Source organism: Sciurus carolinensis, chromosome 18 (genome assembly GCF_902686445.1).
Source record: "Sciurus carolinensis chromosome 18, mSciCar1.2, whole genome shotgun sequence".
In the NCBI taxonomy this organism is placed as follows: Eukaryota; Metazoa; Chordata; class Mammalia; order Rodentia; family Sciuridae; genus Sciurus; species Sciurus carolinensis.
The window spans coordinates 40676955-40703823 of NC_062230.1; the positions used below are offsets into that span (position 1 = coordinate 40676955).

Genomic DNA, 26869 nt, shown 5'->3' on the forward strand with positions numbered 1-26869 from the left:
CCTGTGGCTCTCGGGTGCCCGGCCCGCTTGCCCTTGGGCCCGGGGCTAATGCTGCCCTTGCTGCCAACCAGACCCGAAGGCAGGATGGTGGGGTAGTTCATGGTGCCCAGCCCTGAGGCCAGCTTGAGGCTGGCGGCAGCGGTGGCTGCAGCACGTGCCACCCGGGCCCTCTCCTGAGGCCCCTCCACGTGGCAGCCGGCGTGGTAGATGCTGTGCACAGATTCGGCGTCGGGCGGCCTGTGGCCCGGGGACGGCGGCGAGGGTGGCACACCGGTCGGGACCAGCCTGTTGTCGCGGGCGCCTGGCTCGGCCCCGGGCCTGCGAGGGCTGCCATGGCTGAAGTGGTAGTGGTGGTGGTGGTGGTGGTGGTGGTGGTACACCAGGTGGTGCACGGAGGCCGCGCCCCTGCCCGCCCGGCGCTGCCGACGCCCGGGTCCCGTGCCCTGCAGGCTGCCGCTGGGGTCCACCTTCTTGCGCCAGCGGCTCTGCCAGCGGGCGTAGAGACGAAGGCCGCGGCGCTTGACCTTGCGGAAGACGTGGCCCACGTACTTGAGCAGCTCCTCGTAGCAGCTGCCGGGCTCCGAGAAGCTGGCCAGCGTGCTGTCGTTGGACAGGTAGCGGGCACGCTGCTCCCGCATCAGCTGGTTCTCCCGCTGCTTGGTCTCCGAGAACTGCGTGGCGATCACCACCAGGCACAGGTTGATCATGAAGAAGGAGCCCACCTGTGGCGGGGCGGGCGTGACCACCAGGCCGGCTCCCTGCCCGTCAGGCAGGGCAGGACACGGGCCGCCCAGCACGCCCGCCACGCCTGTCCCCGCCCACAGCCGTACTCACGATGATGAGCAGGATGAAGTAGATGAAGTTGTAGAAGGAGTGGGCGTCCATGACGTAGTACATGATGTCCACCCAGCCCTCCAGCGTGATCACCTGGGGAGGCAGGTGGCTGCAGCCCAGCCCGGCCAGCAGCCCACGTCCCACCCCGCCGCCCTTCCGGAGCCCCGCCACGCCCCACTGCCCACCTGGAAGATGGCGATCCAGGCGTAGCCAATGTTGTCGAAGTTGATGGCGCCGTTGTGGGGGTTGAGGTCCCCGGAGCGGCACACGTTGTAGTACTGGTTCCAGTTGATGCAGGCGTTGTGGCCAGCGCCCGTGGCCTGGGGCTGCGCGTAGGCCTCCCAGCCCAGCGTGCACTGCACGCGCAGCTCCCGGCGGCTGGGGATGTGCGAGCACTTCTGCATGCCGTTGTCCCGGCGCGAGGAGCAGATGAACGGGTTCTCCTCGCCCTCTTCCGTCTGGTAGTATGGACGCAGGAAGGTCAGGTTGTTGTTCCTGCAGGGCAGTGGGGCCAGGGCCGGTCAGGTCGGTGCCCAGGGCCCGCTGGGCCCCCTCAGGAGCTGAGCTCAGAATGTGACTACCCCAATGGGACCCCCACCCCTGCCCCCAGGCAAGGGGGTGCAGGGCAAGAGCCTGTGGGCATGAGCACCAAGGGCAAAGGCGGACCCACCCCTTGGCACTGCTAGGGCACGGCCAGGTCCTGGCCAGGGGACCTGCGAGCCCACTGACATGGCTGCAGAGGCCCCCTGGGCTCCCCTGATGGCCAGGCCTGGGACGTGGGCCAGGGGACGCCAAGCACTCTGGGGACCACTGGAGTCTCCTTCTGGGTCCCTCCAGCCCTCCAGCCAGCCCTCCCCAGGTCTCCCAGGCCCCGGTGAGGGGCACGGAGGAGTCAGAAGTAGACACTGGCATCTGTGCAGGACTGTCCTTCGGGAGGAGGCAGCACTGAGCCCGGCTGCCCCTCCAGCGGGCCTCTGGGGCTGCAGACTCGCAGTGACAAACCCCTCACACCCCAGACGGGCACAGGGAAGCTGCTGTGCCCCTCCTGAGCAGGGCTGGGCCCTCCAGGTAAGGCCTCTCAGCCCGGGCGCACCCGAGAGCGTGCAGGAGGGGTCCAGGAGTGAGTGGGAGCTCAACCCCGGCAGGGCCTCCCTACCAGGCCTCCCAGATGTCCTGCTGGTGGACAGCCTGATGCCCAAGACATAGAGCAACAGGGAGAAGAGACAGACGCAAAGGAAACAGACCCAGGCAGAAAACTGAGACCTGAAAGCCAGGACCTTGCTTCAAACCAGGGGGACTCCCAGCAGGGAGCACTCAGGGTGGAAGGAGCCAGAGGCAAGGCCCGCAGGGCCAGCGGGGCCTTGTGTTGAGGCGGGTTCTGCACACCTGACAAACGCACTATCCAGGAAGCAGCGGTTCCGCAGCAGGCCGGCCCAGAGCTGGACACCAACAATGCCAAAGATGAAGAAGACGAAGAAGCAGAGCAGCAGGACATTCCCCAGCATGGGCAGCGTGTCCAGCAGCAGGGTGACCAGGATCCTCATGCCTGCAGGAGGCAGAGCTTCTGGTCAGCTCAGCAGAGCCTCCTAAAGGGTGCTGGGGTCCCCACCCTCCCTGAGATGGCCGGATTTCCACTGTGTGCACCTGTGCCCAGGGAGCGCAGGGGTGAGCTGTGCCAGTCCCACCTTGACCTGCTGCAGGCCCTGAGGGACACTCCTGGGTCACAGCCACACCCAGCGGGGAACAGGCTGCAGCTCCCAGTGGGTGAGAGCGAGCTACTTCCTGCTCCCTTTAGATGGCAGGGTCATGGCCACATGGGCCTGACACACCCCTCCAGGTCTGCGGGGAGACTGGCCTGTGGCAGCCCAGCCTCTCGGGCTCCCAGCAGGCGGGGCTCTGTCTATTCCCAGTGGGAATTGCACTGGAGCAGGGCCTTGGAGCCCCTCACCGAGGGGCACAGCTTCTGGAGGCAGGCCCGAGGCCCCTGGCCACACGAACCCAGGACATCCAGGAAGTGGGTCAGCCCAGACCCAGGTTCCCTGCTAGTCCTCAGGAGGGGCCATTCCTCAAGGCCCAAGCAGGGTCGGGCCAGGCTGAGGCTGTGGGCAGAGTCCTAGGCCACATGGTTGGGCAAGGGGAGGGGTACCAAGATGTCACAGAGGCCTGAGGGTGGCAATGGCAGAATGGGCCCCCAGTCTTGGGGAAGTTCAAGCTGGGAGGAACGCTGAAGTCTTAAAAACAGAGAGAGGAACAGAGTCACAGGGGACAGACAGACACCATCAGTGGGCTGTACTCTGGCCAGACAGCAACTGGCTCAAAGTTGTCACATTACCCAGGGGCCAGAGTGGACTCCTGGCAGACAGCGGAAGGCAGCCCTTAATATGTCCTGGGGCTCATGATGAGGAAGGAGCGCTCGCTCCCATATGGAGAATCACCCTGCGTTTGGGACAGGACATAGGCCTAACCAGCAGCAGACATCCGTGGACTGAGCTAGGTCACTCTGCTGCTCCAACGGGTGGGCCTGGTGGAGGGGGCCGCTGGCTGCTGAGTGGACTGAGCGCATAGAGGATGCCATGCAACATGCCAAGCATCACACCTGCATCCCCTCACCTCACCCCCTTGGGGGGTTCACTTCTTCACTATTACAGTGGGAAAGGGGCTCAGAGAGGTTCAGTAACTTGCCCAGTCCCACCCAGCATGGGTGCCCCACTGACCCTGGAGGTTAGAGCAGGCAGGGCAGGTGGAAGGCTGGCCAGGGGGAAAAAAGGCACAACCCTGACCCACCTGCCCTTCGCTGGAGTTGGTGGCCCCAGCAATGGTGCGCCTGCCTAGGAGTGTGACAGCTGGTGGTGGCAGGGGACCACACCCCTGGTGCCAAGGCCACCGGGACCCAGGTTAGGCAGATGGAAGAGCAATCACACATGAACCCACAGAGCCTCAGCCGTGCGTACGCACCCCTCCTGCGGCTTTGTGGGCTCTGACCCCTGCCCCCAAACCAAGAGCTGCGCCCGAGCACTCAACACAAGAAAACCCCACACTGCCCTGGAAGCGGGCAGGTGGCCAGCGTCGGCGGAGGCCACATCCCAGGAGGCAGCGGGTCTCAGGAAGCTCCCCTCCGGCACAGCAGGAGCCCTTGGTCTCCCCGTCCCTGCCAGGGGCATGCCCTGGCCCCTGGGCGCTCCCCTCCCTGCCTGGGATCGGCCCTCCTCCCCGTCCCTGCCAGGGGCATGCCCTGGCCCCTGGGCGCTCCCCTCCCTGCCTGGGATCAGCCCTCCACCCCATCCCTGCCAGGGGCATGCCCTGGCCCCTGGGCGCTCCCCTCCCTGCCTGGGATCGGCCCTCCTCACTCCCAAGTCCAGCCCCACTGCCCCATCTGGGAGGGACAGGCAGTAGCCACACAAGGACCTAGAAGCTGACCCTACCGCAAGCCACACTGGGACGGCCACACGAAGCCGCCAGGACCTGCTCAGCTCCAGCTGGCTCCAGAGTCACAGCAGCCCCTGACCGGGACCACACGAACCCCAAATGCCCATCACGTCCTGGCCTGGATCTCCCCAGGAAGGAAGCAGGTCCCCAGGGCCCAGGCAAGCACCAGGGTGGCCCCACGGCCCCCAGCACCAGGGCCAGAGTGCCCTGGGGCCGTCAGCTCCCAGGCTGTGCCCCAGCGAACCCCAGGACTCCACAGGGCAGGCGGCATGGGCAGGTGGCAGGACAGGCGGGTCTGCCTGCTCCAGGTGGGGCCGGTCACTTACTGGGCACGCGGTTGATGGCGCGGAGGGGCCGCAGCACGCGCACGGTGCGGATTGCAGAGAGGCTGACGTTGTGTCCGTCCAGGGAGTACTCCATCATGCTGCAGAGGCAGGAGGCCGGTCGCAGTCCTGCGCCCAGCAGGCCGCCCCTCCACCCTCGGGCACCCTCCCGCCCGCGGGCACCCAGCTGCGTACCCCGCCATGACGATGAAGAAGTCCAGCCGGTTCCAGGTGTCCCCCAGGTAGCACTTCTGCCCAAACAGCCCCAGGGCCACCATCTTGATGACCATCTCCACCGCGAAGAAGGCGAAGATGAAGTCGTCAAAGGCCTGGGGGGAGCAGAGGTCAGGACGGGCTGGCCCCTGGGGCCCGCCCTCCGCCCTGCCGCCCGCCCACCTCCAGGATGCTGCAGCGCTCCGAGCGGCACTCGAGGTCCTCGCAGGGCCGGAACATGCCCAGGGTCACACAGTTGAGCATGATGACCAGCATGCTGACGTGCTCGAACCATGTGGGGGCGTTAAGGACCACGTGCAGTGGACGGCCCCCACCACCCACCAGTCGCACCCGACCCCCACGTCCCCCAGTGCAGCGGGTCACCCCAGCCACTTGGCACCAGAACGCCAGTCCATTCCCGGAGGGACCAGCAGGTGGCACCCTAGCTCTGCGCCTGACTGGAGTCCGTAGCTCTGGGGAGAATCTGCTGCCCTCTGGCCTGCCCGCCAGTTGACCCCTCAAGAACTCCTAGGACAGGGGCCCTGCAGCTGGCCGGCTATGTCACCTGAGGCTTGTGAGGGAGGCTCAGAGGCTCCCAGGCTCTCCAGGGCCTGGCCAGCTCCATGGGGGTCAGGCTGTGGGGAGCTGCAGGCTGGGGGCCCAGGGCAGGGGCACCCCACCCCGACAGCCCACCCCAGGCCAGGCCCATCCAACAATGGTGGCTCTCCATGTGCTCCTCACCCAAGGCCAGGACCACTGAAGAGCAGGCAAGGGGGGAGCTGGCTTGGGAGACCTGGATCGCGTGACCTTCTAAAAGAAGACCTGTAGAACACAGTAGGGAAGCCACGTCCCACCTGCTGCCCCACCTTCCAACCACCTGCCCCAGCCACTCTTGCCAGGCCTGGCTTCAAGTCTTCTGACAGGCGATACTGAGCAGGCCACTTGCCTCTGAACCTTGGTGCCCCTGGGCCCCCTCGCAGGTCACTACCCCCTGGCCACCCCCCCGCCACTGCCCTTTAAGTGGGTCGCTGCCCCTGGCCACTTCCCCACTGCTCTGTGGCGGGTCGATCTGTAGTTCAGCCAGGTGAAGGCAACTGGCAGAGGCTCAGAATCCCCCCCCCAGCAAATGGAGCTCCAGCAATTGGGGGCACCGGCACAGGGACAGTGGCCTTCTGGGGCTGGCCCCATCCCTCAGATGGTACAAACAAGGGAAGGGACAGGCCAGAGGCAGAGCACCCTCCTGTGCACCCCTCCACGGAGGGACCCCAGCCCCTCTCCCCACCCATGGAGTCAGGCCCCAGCCCAGGGCTGCCAGGTGCCGGGCTTGGAGCCTCCAGTGGAACCCACCTTTGGGATTACACAAGGCTGCAGGAAAGGGGTCACCTCCCACCGGGCAGCTCTCCTCCCTGGTGCCTGGCTCAGCGCTCTCCAAGGGCAGCAGGGCCCTGACCAGCACACACTAGCACGCAGCTCCGTGCAAAGCTCACTCAGATGGCCTCTCGTGTGGGCAACTGATGGGGCGCCAGGGGACTAGGCCGTACCTGCAATGTCCTGGCTTCCCCTGGCCACGGGACCCTATTCTGGCTCCAGCCCTGGGAGCTGCCTCAGGTTCAGGGCAGCCCTGCCCGCCTCCCCGGGCACTCTGCTCCAGCCACACGGGGCCTGTCTGGGCCTGACGTGGTGGAGAAGGCAGCTCCCTGAGCTGGGAGGGGCGGTGCTCCAGGTTAACAGGAGCAGCAGCAGGGAGCACAAAGGCCACAGGGACGAGAGCCCGCTGCACCTGCTGGCAGGGCGCCCTCATCAGAGGAGCCGGGGGCGGGGCGCCCACCGGGCAGGCTCTGCTGAGGCCACGTCAGGCCAACCGGCTAAGTCCTGGCTCCGGAGGCAGGTCCTCCCCATCCCCTCACACCCCACAATTAGACCCGCCACGATGGGAACTGCTGCAGAGAGCACCCCCAGGATGACACAGGCCATCGGGAGTGACCAGAGGGCCAGAGGCTCCCAGGACTGTGCACAGGGGTGTCAGGACACACAGTCCACATCCTGCCCTGTGAAGACAATTCTCATGTGTCACGCCACCCCTGGTCACACTGAGGACAGGGGGCATCAACCAGTCACGCTGCACGGGGCCCAGTGACTTCCAGTGGCTTAATTACACAGATGGGTTTTCTGGGTCTTAATTAAAATTCCTGTAGGTTCTGAACAGACTTCTACAAATCAGAATCAATTTCCACTGTGGACCAGAGGAAGAAAGGCCAACGTGTGGACAGGCGCTGGGGATGCCCAGGGCCTGCCGCTGGAGGAGCAGCCAGGGGACTCAGCAGCGTGGGGCCTGGGCCTGACTCAGCCCACTGACGGCTTCTCCGGGAGGGCTCCCTCAGCGAGGCTCCACCAGGCCCTGGGCCGCAAGCAGCCAGGACCGAGAAGCCAGGGAGGGGCTTGCAAAGGGGCTTAGGTCTAGTCCCTGGGGCCTCCTCAGGCAGTGCCCACTCTGGGGGCCCCGTGCTCCCAATGTGCACCCCCTTCCTCCCTCACCTCTCAGGGCTCAGTCACTGCCCTCAGGCAGCTCTCCCGGGACGCGAGCCACTATCCAGCTAAGAGAAGGCTCCACCAGGGAGTTCTGGACATGGCTCCCGCTCTCAGACCCTCGGGCCTCCTGCTGCAGAGGGCAGTTTCCCTTGGGGGTCCTGGAACAGAGGCACCACCCCGGCCTTCCTGGGACAGGACAGGCCCTGCCCTCTTTCCACTGGGCTGTCAGCCCACAGTGCCCACACCTAAGTTTCTCTGCCTCTCAGGGTCACAGCTGGGCACTTTCCAAGGAGCTGGGCTCCACAGCACCCCAGACAGACTCCCCGGATGTCACCTCCCCGCAGGGAAGAGGGGTGCTGTGAGGCCCTGGTGGCTGCTGTCCATGGTGCTGAAGCAGTCAACCCACCCCGGCCAGCCCGAGTGCAGGGCTGGGAAGGCAGGGACAGGGGGCACTGGGGCTCCCCGATGGGCTGGAGCTGTGCAGCTCTTCCTGGAAGCCACCCGTCATCTGCCCCTCATGTGGGGGAGTCGAGAAGGCTGGGCTTGGGTCTGCGGCAGGAGCCCCAAGGCGCTGCCTAGATGTGAGGGAGGCCAGACCCCAGCTGCGCAGGGCCACCTTCGCTGTTGACCTGTCGCTTAGGGTCCCCACCTGCCCCCAGCTACCCATGTGACATGTCTGCACTAAAGTTGGGGACAAGAGCCCAACCCCAATTCTACCACCACCAGCCCCTCACACTCTGAGGAATAGGGTTCCAGTGGCATTCCGGACATGGGGACGGATGCGGGCCCTGGAACCCTGTGGGCTGGGCCCCTCCACAGGGACCCTAGATGGCACATGCTCTCACCATGCAGCAGGAAGGGCAGGGTGGCAGAGACTGGGGTCTGCTGTGCCCCACTGGGAGAGACCAGCAAGGTCCCAGAGCCCCAGGCTGGCTTCAGCTTGTCCTTGCAACAACAGGAAGTGCAGTCATGCTAACTGGGCCAGGGTCTGGGACTCCAGGCATGGATGCTGCCCTGCCCCATGGTCAGAGTGGCCCCCAAGCAGGACAAGTGCCCCTGGGAATCCCAGGCGGGGACCCTGCTGAGCTGCATCATGAAAGGCAGCTGGATACTGCCGAGCTCTGCTGCCGGGAGGATTAGGAGGCACCTAGCAGCCTCGCCCCGCCTGCAGCCCCAGAGCAATCTGCTCAGGCAGCTAAGCTCCATTAGGTCAAATCCAGAACAGCTTGGCGTGCGCACTGAGCCTGGGCAGGAGGGGAGCCAGGGCCAAGTCGCTCCACTCTGGCACGCTCTCCTCTCCGCGTGGACCCCTAGCTGGGGGCCCTCCCTGCCCGCTCTGCAGATGGGGCCCGCGTGCCGCCCGCTGCCCTGCCTGCCCTGGTTCTCGGAAGCACTCAGCCTTACTTCTCCAATTTGCTCAAGGAGAAAGGCATCTTTATTCATGGGAGAAAACCGGACTTGCGGAAGGAACAGCCGGGCCCAGCGGAGGCCAGCATGCTGGGGAACCTGAGCAGGTCCCTGGGGAGGCACGGGCGGGGCACAGGGACGCGGGCAGAGCCCCAGGCTGACCCTCCTCTCTGCCCTGCATCTTCTGGTGTCTGGCATGGTGGACCCCGGCACTGCTCGTCCAGTCGCACAGCACGGCACGTCGCAGGTGGGCTGCGGTCCCCAGCCTCCTGGGCTGTCCTGGCTCAGGGACCACAGGATGCTCAGGGTTCTGACTGGCGCACGGCACTGTCAGCAGAGTCCTGCCCTCCAGACAGGCAGCACCTGGTCACACTGGCCAGGCCAAGGGAGTCCCCGGCCTTCCGTGTTTCCCAGCACACAACTTGCCCAGCGACAGGCACACGGCAGGCCCTTCCCTGGGCTGGGGTGGAGACACTGGGATGATGGGCTCTCCCAGCCCACGTGGCAGGAACCCCGCAGCAAGGTCGCAGTCAGTGCCCAGCCCAAGGCTCCAGCCACCCAGTCAGACCCCAGGACCACCGGGATATGGCAAGCTTGCTTTGGAGCTGGGAGGAGGGACTGGAGCCCGGCAGTTCCTCACAAAGGCAGAGGCAGGGCTCCGCGCAGCCAGCAGTACCGTTCCTGGGCGCACCGAGGCCAGAGCAGAACCTGGCATTCTCAAGCAGGCGCGTCCACGGCGTCGGCAGCCACAGGCAGAAACAGTCACACAGGCCATTCGCGCCAGGATGTGGCACTCGGCCACAGGCAAGGGCGAAGCCAGTGCCTGTTCAGCTATAGACCACCTGGGACCTGCTCTTGAGCCACGCAGATGAGGGGCAGAGGGCACGGGCATGCGAGCCCAGCATGGCAAGTACACCCACCAGGAGAGCCAGGACAGAGGCTGGCAGAGACCCCAGGGCCATGGCCAAGGCTGCACCCGGCTGGCTGACTGGCCCACTCTGTAGGGTCAGGGCGCGTGCAGGGGTGGTCTCCAGCAGTGGGATGGGAGGACCCGCTGGGCAGACGCACGGGAGGGGGGGGGGCACGGCCGAGGACACGTGCTCTTGCTCACTCGCCTGCGCAGGGCTGAGGCCAGATGCTCCCCACTCCTCCCCTCACGCCAGTTCCAGCCTGAGAGCTGGCTCCCACCGCTCCGTGTTGGCAGCTCATTGGTCCCACAGACCCCAGCTCACTACTCAAGACCCAGGGTCCTGTGCCTGGCTCCACCTGCTTGGGCAGAGACCACACCGCACCGTACATCCACTGCCCACTGTGAAACACAGACAGCCCTCCAGGAGGTCCAGCTCTGCCCTTGCTCCTGCCCTGCCTTCTTGCCCTGTACGAGCTACCTCCAGGCATCTGCTTCTAAATCCAACAGCTGACCAAGGCACTCCCCTGCTCAAAACCCTGTTGTGACTCCCTAGTGCCCTGGGCACAGAGTTCAAACCACAGCCCTCTGGACTGGCCCCAGTAAAGCCATGTCTGATCCCACCTAGCCCTGGCTGTTGCAGGAACCCAACCTTTCGCTCCTTCCTATAGTGACCACTCAGCTCACAGGATGGCCCTCCCCAGCAGGCCTGTGGTCATCATGGAGGGTCTGAGCAAGTGACCATGAGGGCCTTCACTGGTGCTGGACTTGGGGGAAGGCCACCCTGGTCAGGAGGCTCCGGGAAGAGATGGGGCCTACAGAAAGCTCACAAGGAGTGGGAAGGAATGCTGGTCAGGCACTGGCCTGCGAAGGTGGACGTCCTCCTGGGAGGGGCTGCCAGATCTGGAGATGTGGGGAATGGAGCCCAGGTTGACCACATGACCCTGCGGCCCCACCTAGGGTTCCCCTGACACAGGGCACTTGAGCTACTGTAGGCAGGGACCTGGGTGTGGACTCGCCCAGGCCACACACCACCTTCCTGACTGCAAGGCCTGCACCAAGTCCCCCGGGGCCAGGACAAGACCTCACTGCCCTGCCGTGGCCCCAGCCTCAGGCAGGGAGGTGACAGAAACCCCAAACCTGCGGGACCAGCACCTGGCAGCCCCGTGGGCATCTCTCGGCCTCCAGGGCTCTTGGGCAGCGCAGGGCTGCTCCAAGGACTCACTGGTGGAAAGAAGCCTCTCTTCCCTCCAGAGGCTGTTGACACGGTGATAGCTGCTAACAAGGGAGGTCCAGTCACCCCGGCCAGGTGCGGAGCCGCACGGCCGGGATCCCAGGCACTGCAGGGAGCGTACAGAGGTCTCACTTGTTCAGGGCAGGGGCGGGCTCCTGGGAGGGGTTGGGGACAGGCAGTTGGAAGTGACATGGCCCCAAGGGGTCAGGAGGCAGGCACCCCACACTGTCTGAAGACGGCTGCACAGGGGGCACGAGGCCAGGTGACAGCCTCAGGTTCCCAACTAGTCCCAGCTTGGGGAACAGGGTGCTGTCCACGTCCTGTTTCCTGGATGCTTGGAGGTGGAGGCTCAGCATAGGTGCGAACATCTGTCCCGACCACCACGGGGGGCAGCAGAAGCCCCTGGTCCCTTCCTCCTCCAGGGCTAGCAGCCTCAAGGTGGCTCGGCAGGGCTGTGACGGGCAGGCTCAGCTTCCACGGGTGCTGAGGTGGGGCCCTGGGCTTGGGTCTTGGCACGTCCACCATCACCTCCACCCGCCACAAGAAGGCGGGCAAAGCCGTAGGGCAAAGCTGGACTGAGCCAGGTGGGCCGTCCCTGCCAATTCACCACCTCTGTCCAGGGACGGGGGTGCCGGGGCTGTGGGCTCTCCCAGCCTCTGTCCCCGCCCGCCCCCTCTGCCCTGGCCACTCTGGGAGACCCCATGCCCTCTTCCCCTGTGGCCCGAGGGCCGGGCCGTGACTCACGCTCGGCTCAGCCTGGCTGGGGCTGGGGAGCGAGGCATGGCCAGGCAGTGTGGCCCGAGGGCCGGGCCGTGACTCACGCTCGGCTCAGCCCGGCTGGGGCTGGGGAGCGAGGCAGCAGCCAAACCCGGCCAAACATGGACCTGCTTGTTCTCCAGCTGCTCCGGGTCACACGGGGGAGGTGGGGGCTGGGCAGTCCATGGGCGAGTGCACCTCCCACTGAGGCCAGGGCACAGGAGCCCCTCCACACGGCGGCCCCGGGGTCAGAGGTCACTCCTGAGCGGTGGGCTCCAGCGGCCAGAACGTTCCTCCTCATCCTCAGCTTCTCCTGTGCCAGCAGCCTCAAGCCTCGGCCCTCTCGGAGCGTCCTGCTTCTGCAGCAGCCTTTGCCTGCGGTGGCACCCCGGTGGCTGAGGCCTGCCAGCTGCTGTGACCGGAGCAGCGCATGGCAGATGCCCTGGTCCCCACCTGCAGGACTGCTGAGCTAACCCAGGCCAGGTTCTCACCCTGGCTGGGGCCATGCCCAGGGGGACCGGCTGCCCCTCATTCTAGCCAAGGGGGCCCAGCCAGCGGGGCCCAGAACCAGACAAGGAGTGCTCTGAGGCCCCTCCGGTGGGCACCAGGTCTCCGGGTCTAGGAACGGACAGGGCTGGGCGGCGGTTCCTCGCCCGCTCGACACCCTGGAGCCTGCAGCTCCTCTAACTCCCCAAAACCCGCCAACGAGGGAAAGCACTGGCCCCCCCTCTGCTCCTGACACAGCTCGACCCAAGCCACTCAGGCACAGCTGTGCTGCAGCACCAGAGCCCACCCTCGGGTCCCGCTGCACAGGACGGCAGGCTGGCCCTGCCCACCCCTTGGTGGCAGCGTGTGTGCCGGTGGCAACAACAGCAAGCGCTGTGGGGCCAGAGCCCAGGACCTTCCTGGGCTTGGACACGCAGCTCTGGCTCAGCCCACTGGGGACAAGCAGGCTTGGGAACTGCCCTAGAGACCCCCCTCCAGGCTGGATTTGCCCTGGGGGCAGAAGGCAGGAGGGGCCAGCCACATCAGGGGATACTCTCCTAGTCACACCCTGCCCCTCTGGGTCCCCTGCAGGGAGCCTCTGCACACACTCCAGGCTCTGGAAGGAGGGGGGGGGCAGTGGGAACAGAGCTGGGGGACCCTGCAGAAGATGACCGTCTGCCTGCAGGGAAGGCCTTCAGGCCTGCTCTGCTGGAATTCTCTGGGCCAGAAATAACTGCCCAAGCACCACTGCACAGCTGCCTATGGCCCAAATTAGAGACCCCAGGGGACTGGATGCTCCTTCCATGGGAACGCAGCCTGAGCTCTGGAGCCTGCTGCTCTTCAGGTCAGACAGCCAGCCAGGGGGCCCTCGCTGAGACTCCTTGCTGCAAGAGAACCAGGCGGACCTGTCTGCTTGCAGCCCCAAGCCACATCAGTCCTCAGTAGGCTGGCTGGCAGGGGTGCCGGGTGCTGGCCTGGGGCACCAGGGCCGGGCTGGCCCAGACGTCAGAACCAGAGCAGTCTGGAGGCTGAGGACAGGCCCCATCTCACGCTGTCTGTCCAGGAAGTGGGGGGTGGGGCAGGGTGCAGGGCCTGTCTGCCCGTCACCACACCCCGCTCCCATCTGCAGCTTTGCCAGCCATGCCTGACCACCCTGGCCCAGGCCCCTCTCCCCAACCCTGCTGCACATGACGGCAGAGAGGCGGCCACACCCAGGAAAGAGAAGGCCAGGAGGGGCTGCTCCTGAGAGCAAGCCCTCCGACGTCCCCATGACCACTGCCCTGTGTGCCTGCTGAGGGTCCAGGGGTCTGGTCTGCACCTCGAGAGGAGGAAGACTGGGCACCAGGGGGTGACCCTGGTGACGATGCACCTCTTGCCTTGGCACACTGCTGGTGACACCAAGGTCTCACCAGTGTGAAAACCCAGCTCATCTGAACGGATGCCCATGCACGTGGGGAGCCACTCACCCCGCCACACAGGCACACAGAAAGGCACAAGGGGGGTGGCCACCGTATCCAGCGTCCACAGGAAGCCAGGAACCCTGCAGCAGGCGTTGCTGGGCAACTGGGTCGTGTATTAGAAAGGAGGCGGCTGGCGGCACAGCCCCACACTCTCCCACGGCACAGCGGAAACACCCGCCAGGCTCTCAGCCTGCACCCTGACGCATGCAGACTGACCCCATCCAGGGCCCCCAGCAGAGCTCCCAGCACAGAGCCTCCGCACCCTCCCTGCGGCCCCGGGGCACAGGGGATGGGGCAGGCACTTCAGTGACTCTGCTTTGAGAGAGGCTGGAGACCAGTGCACGGGGATGGTTGGTCCCACCAGGTCCAGTCCAGGACTCCACGGCTGGTGCCCATTGACCACTCATGGCCATCATGGCCAGCACCTCATGGAGATCCCAGGACGCAGTGGCAACCCCACTGGGTGGAGCTGGTCTTCCATCTCCTGGGAGCTGTTCACTGAGGCCCAGGTCAGCCCAGTGTGTGGAGGACCAAGTGGGCTGCTTCAGAACTGAAGCCCAGCAAAGGCCCCCTACCCCAGGAAGCAGCACCTGGAACCTTCTACAGCAAGTCCCTGGCACTGGGAGTGCGGCTGGTGCTCATGCTCCAGAGTGACTGCTAGGACAGACATGGCAGGACACTGGCCGTGCCTCCCACTGTCTGGCCTCCTGCCCAGCTCAGAACCCCCAAGTCCCGAAGGTCCCCAGAGCCCCTCACTGTCTTCGTCCACCACCCTGGGCTCAGATCTGGCCACTGTAAGCTTCGTCCACCTGCTTGAAGGGCTGCCAGATGTTCCCATCTCACAGGTGGACAGGGTCATGCAGCAAGTCCAAAGCTGGTGGGGCGGCCCGTGGCCCCGTGCACCTCCTCCCAGCCCATGGAGAGGCCTCGCACCCAAGCTAGGCTGAGCTGGGCCCCAGCACCCCAGCACCCTGGATGCCCTGCCTGCCTCTGGAGCCCAAAGGTCACTCACTATGGAGGCTGAAATAAGCTGCCTCTGGCCTTGGCCCTGCCCTCCCTCCACTGCCACCTTATTAATAGCAGCGACATTTTAAAAAGGTGGCCCAGACCCTTGGAAAGTCTGATTTCAAAGTAAATCTAGAAAGACTCTGGTTCCTGGGGGCTGCTGCCCGGGCCTCAACCTGGGCCTGACATGCACACACTGCGGCCACTGCATCCTCATTCCTGTCCTGGGAGCCTGCCCACACTGCAGGACTGCGGGTCCTGTTGAAGCCAAGCTCTGCTGAGGTCAGTGTGCAGGGCTGCCCCAGGTGGCCCCTGGCCCCACACACCTGCCTCAGGTGGAAGGTCACTTCTGCCTGATAGTGCGGGAACACGGACGTGTGCTGGGTGCCGGGGCCTCACGCAGGGTAGGTCAGGAAGGGGTGCTGCAGCTGTGAGCCACCAAGCATGGGTCACAGGCTACAATCCTCAATTTTAAGTCTCAGCCTCCAGGCCAGAAGTCTGGGCTTGGGTGCTGGCAGGGACCGGCTCTGGGGGCCACAGTGGATGCAGAGCAACCACTTCTTCTGTGTCCAGAGGTCTCTGCGAACCTTTTCTCAGGGCGCTGACCCCATCCGCAGGGTCCCCATGGCCTCATCTAGTGCAGACCTTTTCCAAGGCCCCACCTCCTGAAATCACCACATTAGGAGCAGGATTTCAACATCTGAATCTGGGGACAGGAGCATTCTGTCCACAGCAAAGGCTTCCTCCCCCCAGGCCCAGGGGCCTTCTGCTATAGGCTCAGTTGTCTCCCTTGGATTCCTACACAGAAACCAAACCCCAGCACGCGCCTGCACCTGCAGAGAGGACCTGTGCACAGGTGACTAAGGTAAATCGAGGCCACAAGGGCGGAACCCTAGTCCATTCTGACGTGTGTCCTTACGCAGGATTCAGGGCAGACAAATGCAGAGGGACGACCCCATGGTGACACCAGGAGAAGGCACCGTCTGCAAGCCCAGGACAGACTGGCCCTGTCCACACCTGGATTCTGGACATCCAGCTTCCAGAATCACCAGGTGACACACCTGTGTCGTCTGAGCCACTGCCAATAGCTGGTAGTGGTAGTCCTAGTGGCCCTGACTGTAGCGCCATGACGTCTCTGGGGCCCCTCTCCACCCTGGCCAGTCCTGGCTCACCCCAAGCTGGGAGCTTCTGGGGCAGGTTTGGTCAGGATGCTGTCAGGACCCAGTTCCAAAGCTGGGGTGGACAAGGGAGCCCTGGGGGAGTGGCCAGAGTAGGACAGGACATGGCTAAGACAGAGATGATGAGAAAGCAGACACTTCCCAGCCAGGGTGGCCCCCAGCACTGACCCTCCCAGCACTGACCCTCTGCAGGTGGCTAAACTGAGGCTCAGGACAGTCTCCTGCCAGCTCAGAGCATCCAGGTCTGGCCACCCCTCCCCAGTGCCCCAGAGACAGGAGTCAAACACACACACACACACACACACACACACACACACACAGACAATTTCACTTGCCACAGAGGGTGCAGGAGCTGTCTGGACCAAGGCACAGCAGAGTTGTGCCCAGCACCCCAAGCCCCAGACTAGGGAGGCCCCATCAGACACCAATTAGCCTGGCTCGGCTGGAGCTGTCGGGGAAGCTCTGGTACAAACATTTCCAACAGCAGGTCTGCCTTTAACGCGTGGAGCGTCTTTGAGCCCAGACCCCAGCTGAGCTGTTGTCCAGCCAACCTGTAGAGCAATGAAAGGGACCACACAGGGCCCTGCGAAGCATGTCCACGTGACCAGGTGGGAGGAGGCACGCAGCTTCCCCGGGGCCTGAGGCTGCCCCCTCGTCCTGGACACATGGCAGCCCTGGCCAGGTGTGGACAGGGAGCCAGGATGACCCACGCTGCTGGCTGGGGCCTGTGGGAGAAGGGGGGCCAGGGTCCTCCGACACTGGTGCTAGCCGCTGGGCATACCCTTGCGGCCACGCCTCTGCCCCAGCACACCTGCACCTGCAACACCCAATTCCTTTCCTGTTTCCGAAACCCTCCAAACCCACAAGGTTCCTCCTCCACTGCCCTCTGGCTCACCGAGCACCCGCTGCCCCTAAGGGACTGGTGTCACTGAGCTGGGCACGGGGCTGGTGAAGGACAGGTGTACCAGGGGTCCACTGGAGGCCGCAGCAAGGCGAGGCACCAAGAGTGCTGAGGGAGGAAGCCCTGTCTGGGGTTAAGGAGATCACCCCACCCACACCCAGGCTTCAGGGTGCAAACCCTCCGGAGGGGCCCTCCAGGGGCCAGGGACCCTGTGTACAGCAGACCATGTGCCCAGCAGGGCTGCGGACACAAACCACTATGTAGTAGGCCTCCGTCTACCTATAAGAGGCGCGCCTGGGCTCATGCCAGGGCAGAGCACGGCAGGCCCCCCACGGCCACCCAGTCAGCCTCAGGGGTGGCCAGGTCGGGCCGGGTGCCCCCTGCTGACCGCAGACCCAGGCCCTGGGGAGTCTCCTGGCCCATGCCGTGCCGACTGGCCCAGCTGGCTCCCCTCCAGCTGCTGTGTCTGAATCGATCCCTAATAACTCGATCCATTATGTTGGAACAGAATTCTTGGAAACCGGCAGGAAAAGAAGGTTCTGTGAATCGTCTGAGTCATTTTTTTAAACTAACAATGGGCGCCTCTCCCCTCCCTGGCGCAACGGGCTATCCACACACTGCTGTCGCGTGTTCCGGAAGGTGCCGGCTGCCCCTGCTGGGGGAGGCCCCCCACAGCTCTGTGCAGAGCAGGGTCTTCCCTCCCCAGCAGACGGAGGCCCCGTCCCTCCCTCCCTGCCTCCGGCTTGGCCGTGTCCCAGCTCCCGCCCCCTCGAATCCCGCCGACCCATGGGCTCTGCCTGCCCACAGCTGGGGGAATCCTGGTGCTGGCTCCCCAGGACGGTGCGGGGAGAGCCCCATGCTGCTGGCGACCAGCCGCATTTACGTTCAGCGGCTGCAGCGTTACTCCCGCCTCCCAGGCTCCTCCGAGGTGGGGGTGCCTCTGGGGGTCTAGGCCCCTCAGAGGGAGTGGCTGGACCAGCCTGACCTTGGCGGCGGCCTCAGGACCCAGGGTGACCCGGCCAGACCCGGCAGCCCAGTGGACCACTGCAGGGCCCTGCACACGTGTACCCCGGAGGCCTTGACCTCCCATCTGGACACCGGGACTCCAGCTGTCAGCCTGCGTCCTGCAGGAGCCCGAGGACGGCCTGCGGTGAATGGGTCCTGCAGCCAGGTGGCCCAGAGACCTGCAGGACCAGAACAAGGCCCCGCTCCCTCTCCGAGTCTGGGGAAACGCTGCTGCTCCCCGCGACAGAATGTGCCTCGACAACCCACGCCTTCACCACGGTGTCCCTAAATGAATCAGAGGAAGGACTTTGTGAGCTTCCCAGTTTCACATACTGAAAAGGTGAACAGACGGACCGAGTCGCAGTGGCCCCGGGGCACTTGTTCACACGCCCCGTGTGAAGGGGCCCTGAGACCCCGGAGTGGGAGAGACTCAGTCAGGCGGGCAAGCAGGAGCGTGAGTCGTACCCCAAAGCAGGGGGCGCTCTAGCCAACACCCCCATATTCACCCACAGCAGCTGGGCCTGTCTGCCCCTCCCACTGGGTTCCTGGGGCAGCCTGCACCCACCCAACTGAGGCCCCCCGGGCCTGCACACAGCCCAGCGCGATTCCTCTGGGGCAGCAGCATGTCTGAAACCCCACGCTGCTCCTGGTGGTGCCTCTCCTGCCAGATGCCAGCTACCCACCAGGACACCCCTGATGTCCCCAGGTCTGGCCTGGTGCAGTTCTGGGTCTGTGGCTGAGCAAGTCACCCCAGGGAAGGGCAGGCCAGACCAGGCTGACCCCAGACCCCACCCAACCCCAGGAGCCAAGAAACCGGGTTTCCCGGAGTCCACTAGCCCCCAGAGCAACCCCTTGGGGTGTTGGTCTACACAAGAAGCTCTAGACAGGGTGCTGGGCCACATGCCACCCATGTGGGATGGCTGCTGGGCTGAGGGGCGTGCATTCTGTCCCCGTGGCTACAGGAAGCCAGCTCCGAGGAAGTCGGCCGCTTTAATAATAAATCGTTTAATTAGGGAATCCCCGGGCTCCCATCAGGCTCAGCACAGCGTGCAGCGTGGCTGGAGGGTTACCTGCTGTTCCTGTGTCTGGGGCTCCCCTCCTGCCACGCAGCTAGTGCTGGGCCTGGCTCCACATGCACATGGGTGCATCCTGACGGGGACGGAGGTGGGCCAGGCGCCCGCTGGGGTCTGAGCAGCCTGGGTGGCGGGGAGGTGCTGCCTCTTGTTGCTGGGCACCCTTCCTGTGGGGTCTGGGAAGGCCTGAGGCCATGCTCCGTCCCTAGATCCACAGTGAGCTCCAGGGCCTTGCCTGGGGTTGGCTTGGCCAGAAGCACCTACTGTGCACTGCCTCCGTCCACTGCAGCCCCCTGCCCAGTTCAGCATCTGTGGGCCTGCCAGTCAGTGTGAGGACGAAGCCACTTCAGAACCTAAGCCCACTGGGTACAGGGTACCGTAACCTGGACCCTTCCATGGCACTGGACCTGGCCACTCGTGCCTGGTGCCCACTTTAGTGCGTCCCACCTCCTCAGCCCTGCTGCCCTGTCTGGATGAAGGGGGATGGACGGGGGCCAGGAGAGGGCTGGGGTGGACCCTCTACACATTGTCCTGCACAGGTGCTGGCTAGGCAGCCAGGGGACCAGGGGCCTAGGTGGGGACCACTGAAGTGGCTTTGGAGCTGGGGTTATGGCTCAGTGGTATAGCGCTTGCCTACCAAGGCACTAGGTTCAATTCTCAGCACCGCATATAAATAAAATAAAGGTCCATTGACAAAAAAAAAAAAAAAAAAAATATATATATATATATATATATGGCTTCAACAGGAGCAGATCAGGCGGAAGGCAGCAGGTGGGAGGGGCTGCTGGGGACAGCTGGGCTGTGGTCCCCAGCCTGGCTCCTGGGTGCCATCCAGGCCAGGTTGGGGCACGCCAGGCAGCAGTCAGCCACAGAGCACAGGGGAGCCCATCTGAGGACCCTAAGCCACTGAAGAGTGCCAGCCCCACCGGCAGGGACTGGGACCAGGCCCTGCTGTGTCCTCCTCGTAGAGATCGGACCCTAGGCCCCGCAGATGAAGGGCCCTCCCTCCAAGTAGTCCAGGTGGCCCCAACCCCAGGTCGGCTCCCCTCCCAGAGGAAGGGGCACAGGGGACACGTCAACTCGGTTGACATGGCAACTAGGAAGCCAGCCCAGGACTCAACCAGATCCTTACTTGTGGAAGAAAGAAATGTATTTTCTAGTTAAAGTTGGGGAGTCCACACTGATCCTCAGGCAGCCATCAGCACTCATGCAGGGGCCCCCTCCCCCTCATCCTGCTTCCCTGCCTCTTTCCAAACCCCAAGGCCAGCCGACAGCTGAGCCTGCCCAGGGACGCCGCAGATTCCTCAGTCCTCCCGCACCCTGGCCCCGCCCCAGGGAGCCTGGCTGGGGGGGGGGCGCCTGGCCAGCCTAGTGGCATGACATCAGGTTCCCGTCCCAGAGAAACTGGTGGCACGCATGGAGGGAAGGCTTCTCTTCACAGAGATCTCTGCAGCAGGAACTGGGGGTGGGCAGTGCCCAGTGGGCCCACAGGGCTGTGTGAAGCTCCTGGGCTCAGGGACCAGGTCGCCCCCCAGCACAGCCCTGCACCGACCCTGCACCCACCAGGCAGCTGGAAGCACAGGCCAGGAGGAGGCACCGGGAGGGGCAGCGGGGGCTCAGCCCACACTGTCTCTTTCCCCCGGGACTCCAGCTCTGCACATAAACAGTCTAAATTAGGAATTAAAACATCCCGCAATCCCAACCATCCGGCAGGCTGTATTTCAAACACGCAGGAAAACACCCTGTGAGACCCGAGCTCTCCAACGTGATCTGCAGCATGGTGACCAAGGACACCTGTGCCCTCCTCGCTGGGGACCAGGCCCCAGCTGTACGAAGCCCTGTGTGGACATGGCTAGCTCACCCTGTGATCATGGACAGGCCAGGAGGAGCAGGCTGGGTAGGGCTATCCTACCCTGCAGGGCCGGTGGCAGTCAGAGGCAGCCAGCCTGTCCTGCCTACCTCCCACCAAGCTCCAAAAGGCGGCTGGGGCTCCCTGCTCTCCAGGGGAGGGAAGCCCCAAGAGCTTGGGAACTAGGCAGGGTCCTGCCCATGTGGCCCTGAGAGGGAGGGCAGCAGCCTCAGGCTGGGCTCCTTGTAGCCTAAGTGGTTGGAGACCACTGGGGAGCCCAGGCCATTGGTGGGGGTAGCCACCGTGGGTCCTGGGCCAGGAGGCCCAAACTCAGGTTCCCAGCTGTGAGCCTTGTTCTCAGGCCAGGAGCCTTGGAGACCACCCAGCCAGCAGTGACTTCCAGGACTGGCAACGGGGGTGCAGGGCAGATGCCTGGGGCCAAGAGGATGCCTCACCCTGAGCCAAGGACCTGCTGCTCGGCGTACCTGAAGGAGCCTGAGCAAGTGGGAGGGGTGACTGGGGCATAGGGCCTCTTTGGGAACAGCCAGAACAGGTCTGCAAAGGGCTTCGGGGATGGCCATGTTGGGCAGTGGGGAGCCAAAGGTGGTCCTTGAGCAAAGGAATCATCCGTGATTTCTGGCAGGTTGGGGCTCCTGGGCGTGTCAGAGCAGAGCAGGCAAACAAGAGTCCAGGCTGTGTGTGGACACAGGCCTATCCTCTCGACCTGGAGCAGGGGTGCCAGGCCCTCTCCACACACAACTCTTCCTCAACCCTCCAAAAACCAGGCCTCAGACGAACAAACAGGCCTGGAGAGACCTGCCCGCAGCTGCCCAGCATCTGGGTCAGTCTCTTGTGAGTGCCTCTCTGGGAAACCCACTGGTTAATCGCTGTAATGCCCCAAGGTCATGCTAGTAGGGGTGAGGGCAGTCTCTGCCCTCAGCCTTGGGTCAGGGGAAGACAGAGCCACCAGGCCACGCCTCCTGGGTGTGGGCTGCAGTGCTCTAGGTGGGCTGGTCCAGCTGGTCCTTCCACTGCCCACTGTCCCCACTCAGGTTTCAGGGTCTGCTGAGCATGGAGCCCGTGCCCTCAGGATCGCCCCAAGACCTGGCTACGAGCAGGCTCACTCAGAAGAGGCAAGGTTCTCCAGAGCACAGCCCCCAGCCCCAGCCAACTCCACGCACACCCGGTAGGCAGCAGTACTGAGGCACCAGGTCAGCCTTTCCCCCCACCCAAGGCCTGCAGGACCCTGTCAGCTCAGCAGCCAGCCAGGGACAGCCAGGAGTGGCATTTGGTGGGTGGTGGCTGCAGACATGCGTGTGGCCTGAGAGCCGGGCCTTAGGTCCCAGCTCCCATGCTGGCTTACAGGGGCAGTTCACCCACTCCCTGGGGGGTGCCTACTGGCCAAGTTATGACCCAGCCTCCACAGCCCACTCTCAGCACACCCCAGAGATGCCGCCTCTGTGCTCTGAATCTGGAGGACCCCACATACGGCCATGGGGCAGTGGGGGGCATCCCAGCGAGCCGGGAGGGACTGGGTGCAGCCTTGAACTCACTAAATGGCTTTATGTAACCCAGGCGGCGGGCTCCCAGGGCCAGGCTGGTAAACCGGAGCCGGCTGGGGATTAGTGACAGTCGTTGCCACAGCAACCCCATTAGTGGGAAACATGTCGTGGTCGGGAGCAGCTCCGGCCTTCTCTGCTCCACAAAGGTAAGAGGAAACCCCAGAGATTCATTAGCAACAGGTTCCCATAGCAACCGCGCCAAGCTCATTAATAATTTTTTTTTTTATTCCAAGTGTGGGTGTTGAAATTCTCCAGAGAACTGACGGATATCAAGCGCGCACACACGCCAGCTACTCCCACCCACAGCCCAGGCGCCCCCCTCTGCCAGTGCTTGGGGTACCGTCACCTGTCCCCCCACCTGTGGGACAGGGCGGGGATTCCCAGGCAGGGGGCAGCCAGTCAGCTCCTGCCCACCAAGATGGCCTTGAACCCAGCAGGCCACATCCAAGCCCCTCTTCTAGAGCCACAGACAGAGGCTGCCACCCTGGAGACACCACGAAGTGTCTGCAAAGATGGGCGGTCTTGCTCACCCAGCTGGCGTGGCAGAACCTGGCTCGAGGTGCCCCAGGCCCAAGTGGGCACTCTGGGAAACAGGTTGGCAGCTCCCCAGATGAGCCACTCCCGCACAGCACGGCAGTTCTGCTCCCGGTACCTGCCAGGGAACTGGCCTCCGGGTTCAGAGGAGACCCCACGCACCCCCTCCCCCAGCGCTCCCGACAGCAGTCAGGCGCGAACAGCCCGAGCACCCTCAGCGGAGGACAGAGCGCTCCACACGCACGGAGGGGCGTCCACAAGGGACACTGACGCCGGCCGGCACACGGGTGAGCCTCGGCACAACGCCCAGGGAGGGCCGATGCAGAGGGCGCAGGGAGGACCTCGCCAAGAGGAATGCCCAGAGTAGGCAAAGGCAGAGGCAACTACCGTCCAGTCCAGTCAGACCGCCAGCGGCACCGGTCCCCTTCGCATCACGGCCACGTGTGCCTGCGGACGGTGATCCCGGAGCAGTGTGTGCTACAGCCGCTGGAGGGAAGAGCCACAGGCAGAGCCAGTCGGACGGCCTGGCTCTGGACCCTGCGAGCTGGAAGCGACCTCCACTGAGCCAGGGGTCTCCCAGCCAGGGGCTGCACAGGCCCCTGGGCCAGGCTCTCCTGCCTTCTGCTCTGAACACGAATGCGCCCCAGCACCGGGGTGCTTCTGGGGCGAGGGACGGCAGGCACGAGACGTCTCAGGGACACAGCCAGCAAGCTCAGGATGCTCACGACCCTCACCAGGTCCCCAAACCTCCTTGCAGGGCAGGAAGCGCCCCCAGTCCCAAGGCCCCTTGGACTACAGTCCCCGCCACCGATGAGAAAGTGAGAGACAGGGGACCTCCAGGCTCAGCCCACACAATGCACTCACACAGGGCACGTCCCTCCCCCACGGCAGCACACGCAACCCAGCAATTCCTAATTAGAAGACAAAACAGTCTTGTTCTCAGCCTGCCCGCCGGACGAGAGGCAGCCGATGTCCCCATCAGGAGCCACAGACCCGCCCACGCAGGGGGGCACGCCACAGCAGCTCCCTCACGGTGGAGGGAGGGGGCCCACTTCCAGCCTAAACTTCCGGAAGGAAGACACGCTGCGGGGGCAGGTGCAGAGCTCAGCCCGCCACGCAGGCTCAGGATGAGACCCCGCACTGGTGGCAGCCTGGAGAGGCAGGAGAGGAAGGCTGCCCGGCTGGGGCCTCCCTGAGCCCCAGCCAACATCTGGTGCGGGGTGCCAGCTCTGCTCGGCCCCCACCAGCGCTGAAGCAGGCCTCACTGGGGCGAGGCCCCGGCCGGCCCCGCACCCGCCCTGGAGGATCCCTCAGCCAGTCGGTCCCTCCCCACCACTCAGTGACCCAGATTCTACGGCCGACCAAGAAATGCAAGGCTGTGGGACGTGGAGGAAGAACGTGGCCTGAGCTGAGAGGGCCAGCTTCTGAAACCTGAAAACCACTGTCCTAAGCCTGCTGTTGGTGAGCCACTGTCCCCAGGCCCACCCGGCAAGCTGTTCCCGTGACACTGTGCTGGGCTTCTAGAATGTTCCTCCGGACGGCAGTGCTTGGCTAACAGGTGGGGTAGGTTCCTGTCTCCTGGGTGCCCGGCCAGCCACCTGGCACCACACGATGCACCAGGGAGGACTCCGTGGTCCCCTCCTCACTCTGGCCAGGGCACTGCCGTCATCTGGGCATCCTTTCCATCACAGAGCCTCGACGGAACCACACGACCCTGGGATCACCAGCTGAGGGACGTCAGGAGCCCCGCCTGCCACGCTGAGGGCAGGAACGTGGGGATATGCACCTGCCACACAAGCAACTGGCTGCACTGGGATCCCACCCACCGTCAGGAACCCGCACGGGGGTGGGTGGTGCACCCCATGCCTCCTCTGGACACCAGGCCTCGGACAGCCTCCACCATCCCCGAGCGGCCCTGTCCAGGCCCATGAAACCCAGATTCACTAACCAGACTCCCTGAGGCCTCTCTGTGGGACTCAGGCACCGGCCTCATGAAAGGGAGTCAGAAAGGGTCCCCGAGGACACAAGAACATGGGGGGGCGTGCCCCAGAGTGCCTGGCTCTGGCTCCTGCCTTGCTTCCCCGAGGTCCCTCAGAGGGAGGGGCAGGGAGGACGTGGCCAGCCCAGGCCTGCGTCCAGGACCTAGGGGGCAGGGCTTGGTGGGGGTGTCCACCTGAGGGGCAGGAAGGCACTCCACTCGAGATGCAGAGCGAGGCTGGGCGGGCAGGGCCACCATGTTGCCCACGGCACATCCTATCTGCCTCAGGCAGAGGCTGCAGAGCCCCAAACAAGCAGGCTCTGCGGCACCCAGGCTGTACCCTGCTGCCAGACTCCAGGGTCCTGAGGGCCAGCCCAACACACCAACAGAAAGAGGGTGGGGACCGCAGCCAGCCTGTGCCCACACCAGAAGGGACCCGACCATGGCCACGGTGCCTGCAGTAGGGCTGCCCAATTCACGGGACAGACAAAAGGTCCCCTGGCTAAACCTGGAATTCAGATGAAAACGTCTTCACCCAGCGCTGATGGGCCACCTGACCCCGGAACCTTCAAACTCCTGACGTCGGAGGCACCCTGGGTTCCTCTGGCAGTGGGACCCAGGCCAGGGCCCTGGTGTGTCACACCACAGATGGCATCCATGGGCCCTCATCAGCGTCCAGGGGGACAGGGGGCCTAGGAGCCCAGGAGACGGCACACGGTGCCCCAGCCTGGACACAGCCTCTCGCTTCCGCACCAAACCAAAGATGCTGAGCAGTGGGGCATCACGGGGTGGAGGGTCGCGACCTGGCAGCAGTGGTGACAGTCACAGGCCCCACCTAGGCCACGCCAGTTGGTGGAGCATTCAGATAAACTCCGGGACAGCCAGGGGCCGTAGTCAGAGTGGGAGATGCCCGGCGCCCCGCAGCCCAAGGAGAGTCCATCCATTTCAATGAGGCACTAATGCAGGCTGACTCATCAGACAGCAGCCATCGCTGGACTGTCTGCTCCCAAAGACAAAGGGACACGGCAGGGACAGTGCCGTGTGGACCCTGGGCAGACTTTGTCGGCTCGGCACCTTCTGGACAGGTGGTGGCCATTTCTGGGACACAAACGTCCTGTCTGTGGTGGCCAGGCTGTGTGCAGCCCAGGCCAGACAGAGCCACCCTCCTGAGTAAAGAGCAGCACGGCCCTGAGAAGTGTCGGACACCCCTGCGTCCCTCTCCCAGGCCCTGACCCCCAGGCCCCACTGGGAAAGGCTGCATGCAGGGTCCTCCCAAGGGCAGGCTGGCCCTCAACTCGCAGGTTGCAGGCTGCCTCATCTGCCCAGAGCACAGGACAGACAAATGGGCAAAAAGCCCAGGGACACTCAGTGATCTCAAGGGTCAGACATCCCAGGAGGACCAGACAGGCAGGAGCCAGGACACCTCTGTGGTGACTGCAGGAATGGGCACCCATGGGGCACTGCCGGTCAGCCTGGGGACACCAGGAGGACTTGAGGGCCATGAGACCCAAGGTCTCCTGAGCTGGGCCCAAGGGTGGGCTGGGGATGCAGCTTCAGACTTAAGCTGTCTCTTCTCAGGCTGACTGTGGCCAGGACCCTTCTCCATGGACACTGGGCACAGGGCAGCAGCTGGAGCCTGACACTTTCCAACGCCTCTGAAGCCACGTCAGGGCACCCAGAGAGCAGTGAGCAGGCTCCGCTGGGAAGAGGAAGGCTGAGCGCAGCCTGTGCCCGCGGAGGCAGCGGAACGGCCCAGCTGTGTACTCTCAGAGAGAGGGTCCCAGACTCCGGGAGGACGCCTCAGTGGCCAAGGGGGGAGGCTGGCCCAGTGACACTCGTGAAGGCCATCCTCAAGGCTGGCTCTGGTGGATGCCTGCCCTTGAGGCCTCGCGACCCCACCCCAGGTGCCAGCAGAACAGCCAGACGGGCCTCCGACCAGGCAGGGAAACGCTGGCTGCTGTGGGCCTCCCGCTGACCAGGCACTCAGAATGACCCATGTCACAGCGTTCCTCCCCTCCACCCGGTGGCCCTGTCCTCGCCTCAGAGCCCAAGGCAGCACATCTGATCTAATCATGATTCACCCAGAGGGCTGACGCCCATCAGCGAGCCCAACAGCCTCCAGTCTGAACCTCCCATCTGCCCTGGGGAGGGCAAGGTGTGCCCGTGGACAACACTGGGGAAGGGCTTACACAGGGGCACCCCTACTCAC

General features: G+C 64.5%; 1 protein-coding gene across 1 annotated transcript in view; it reads right to left on the reverse strand.

Annotated features, from left to right (window-relative positions):
* The window catches only part of Cacna1h (calcium voltage-gated channel subunit alpha1 H), a 52098-nt gene that overhangs the window by 16600 nt on the left and 8629 nt on the right, over window positions 1–26869 (reverse strand). Inside the window, 7 exon segments of the mRNA XM_047533469.1 lie at window positions 2–722; window positions 835–927; window positions 1020–1329; window positions 2221–2380; window positions 4587–4684; window positions 4779–4912; window positions 4980–5091. Of these exon segments, the coding sequence (XP_047389425.1) occupies window positions 2–722; window positions 835–927; window positions 1020–1329; window positions 2221–2380; window positions 4587–4684; window positions 4779–4912; window positions 4980–5091 (1628 nt within the window).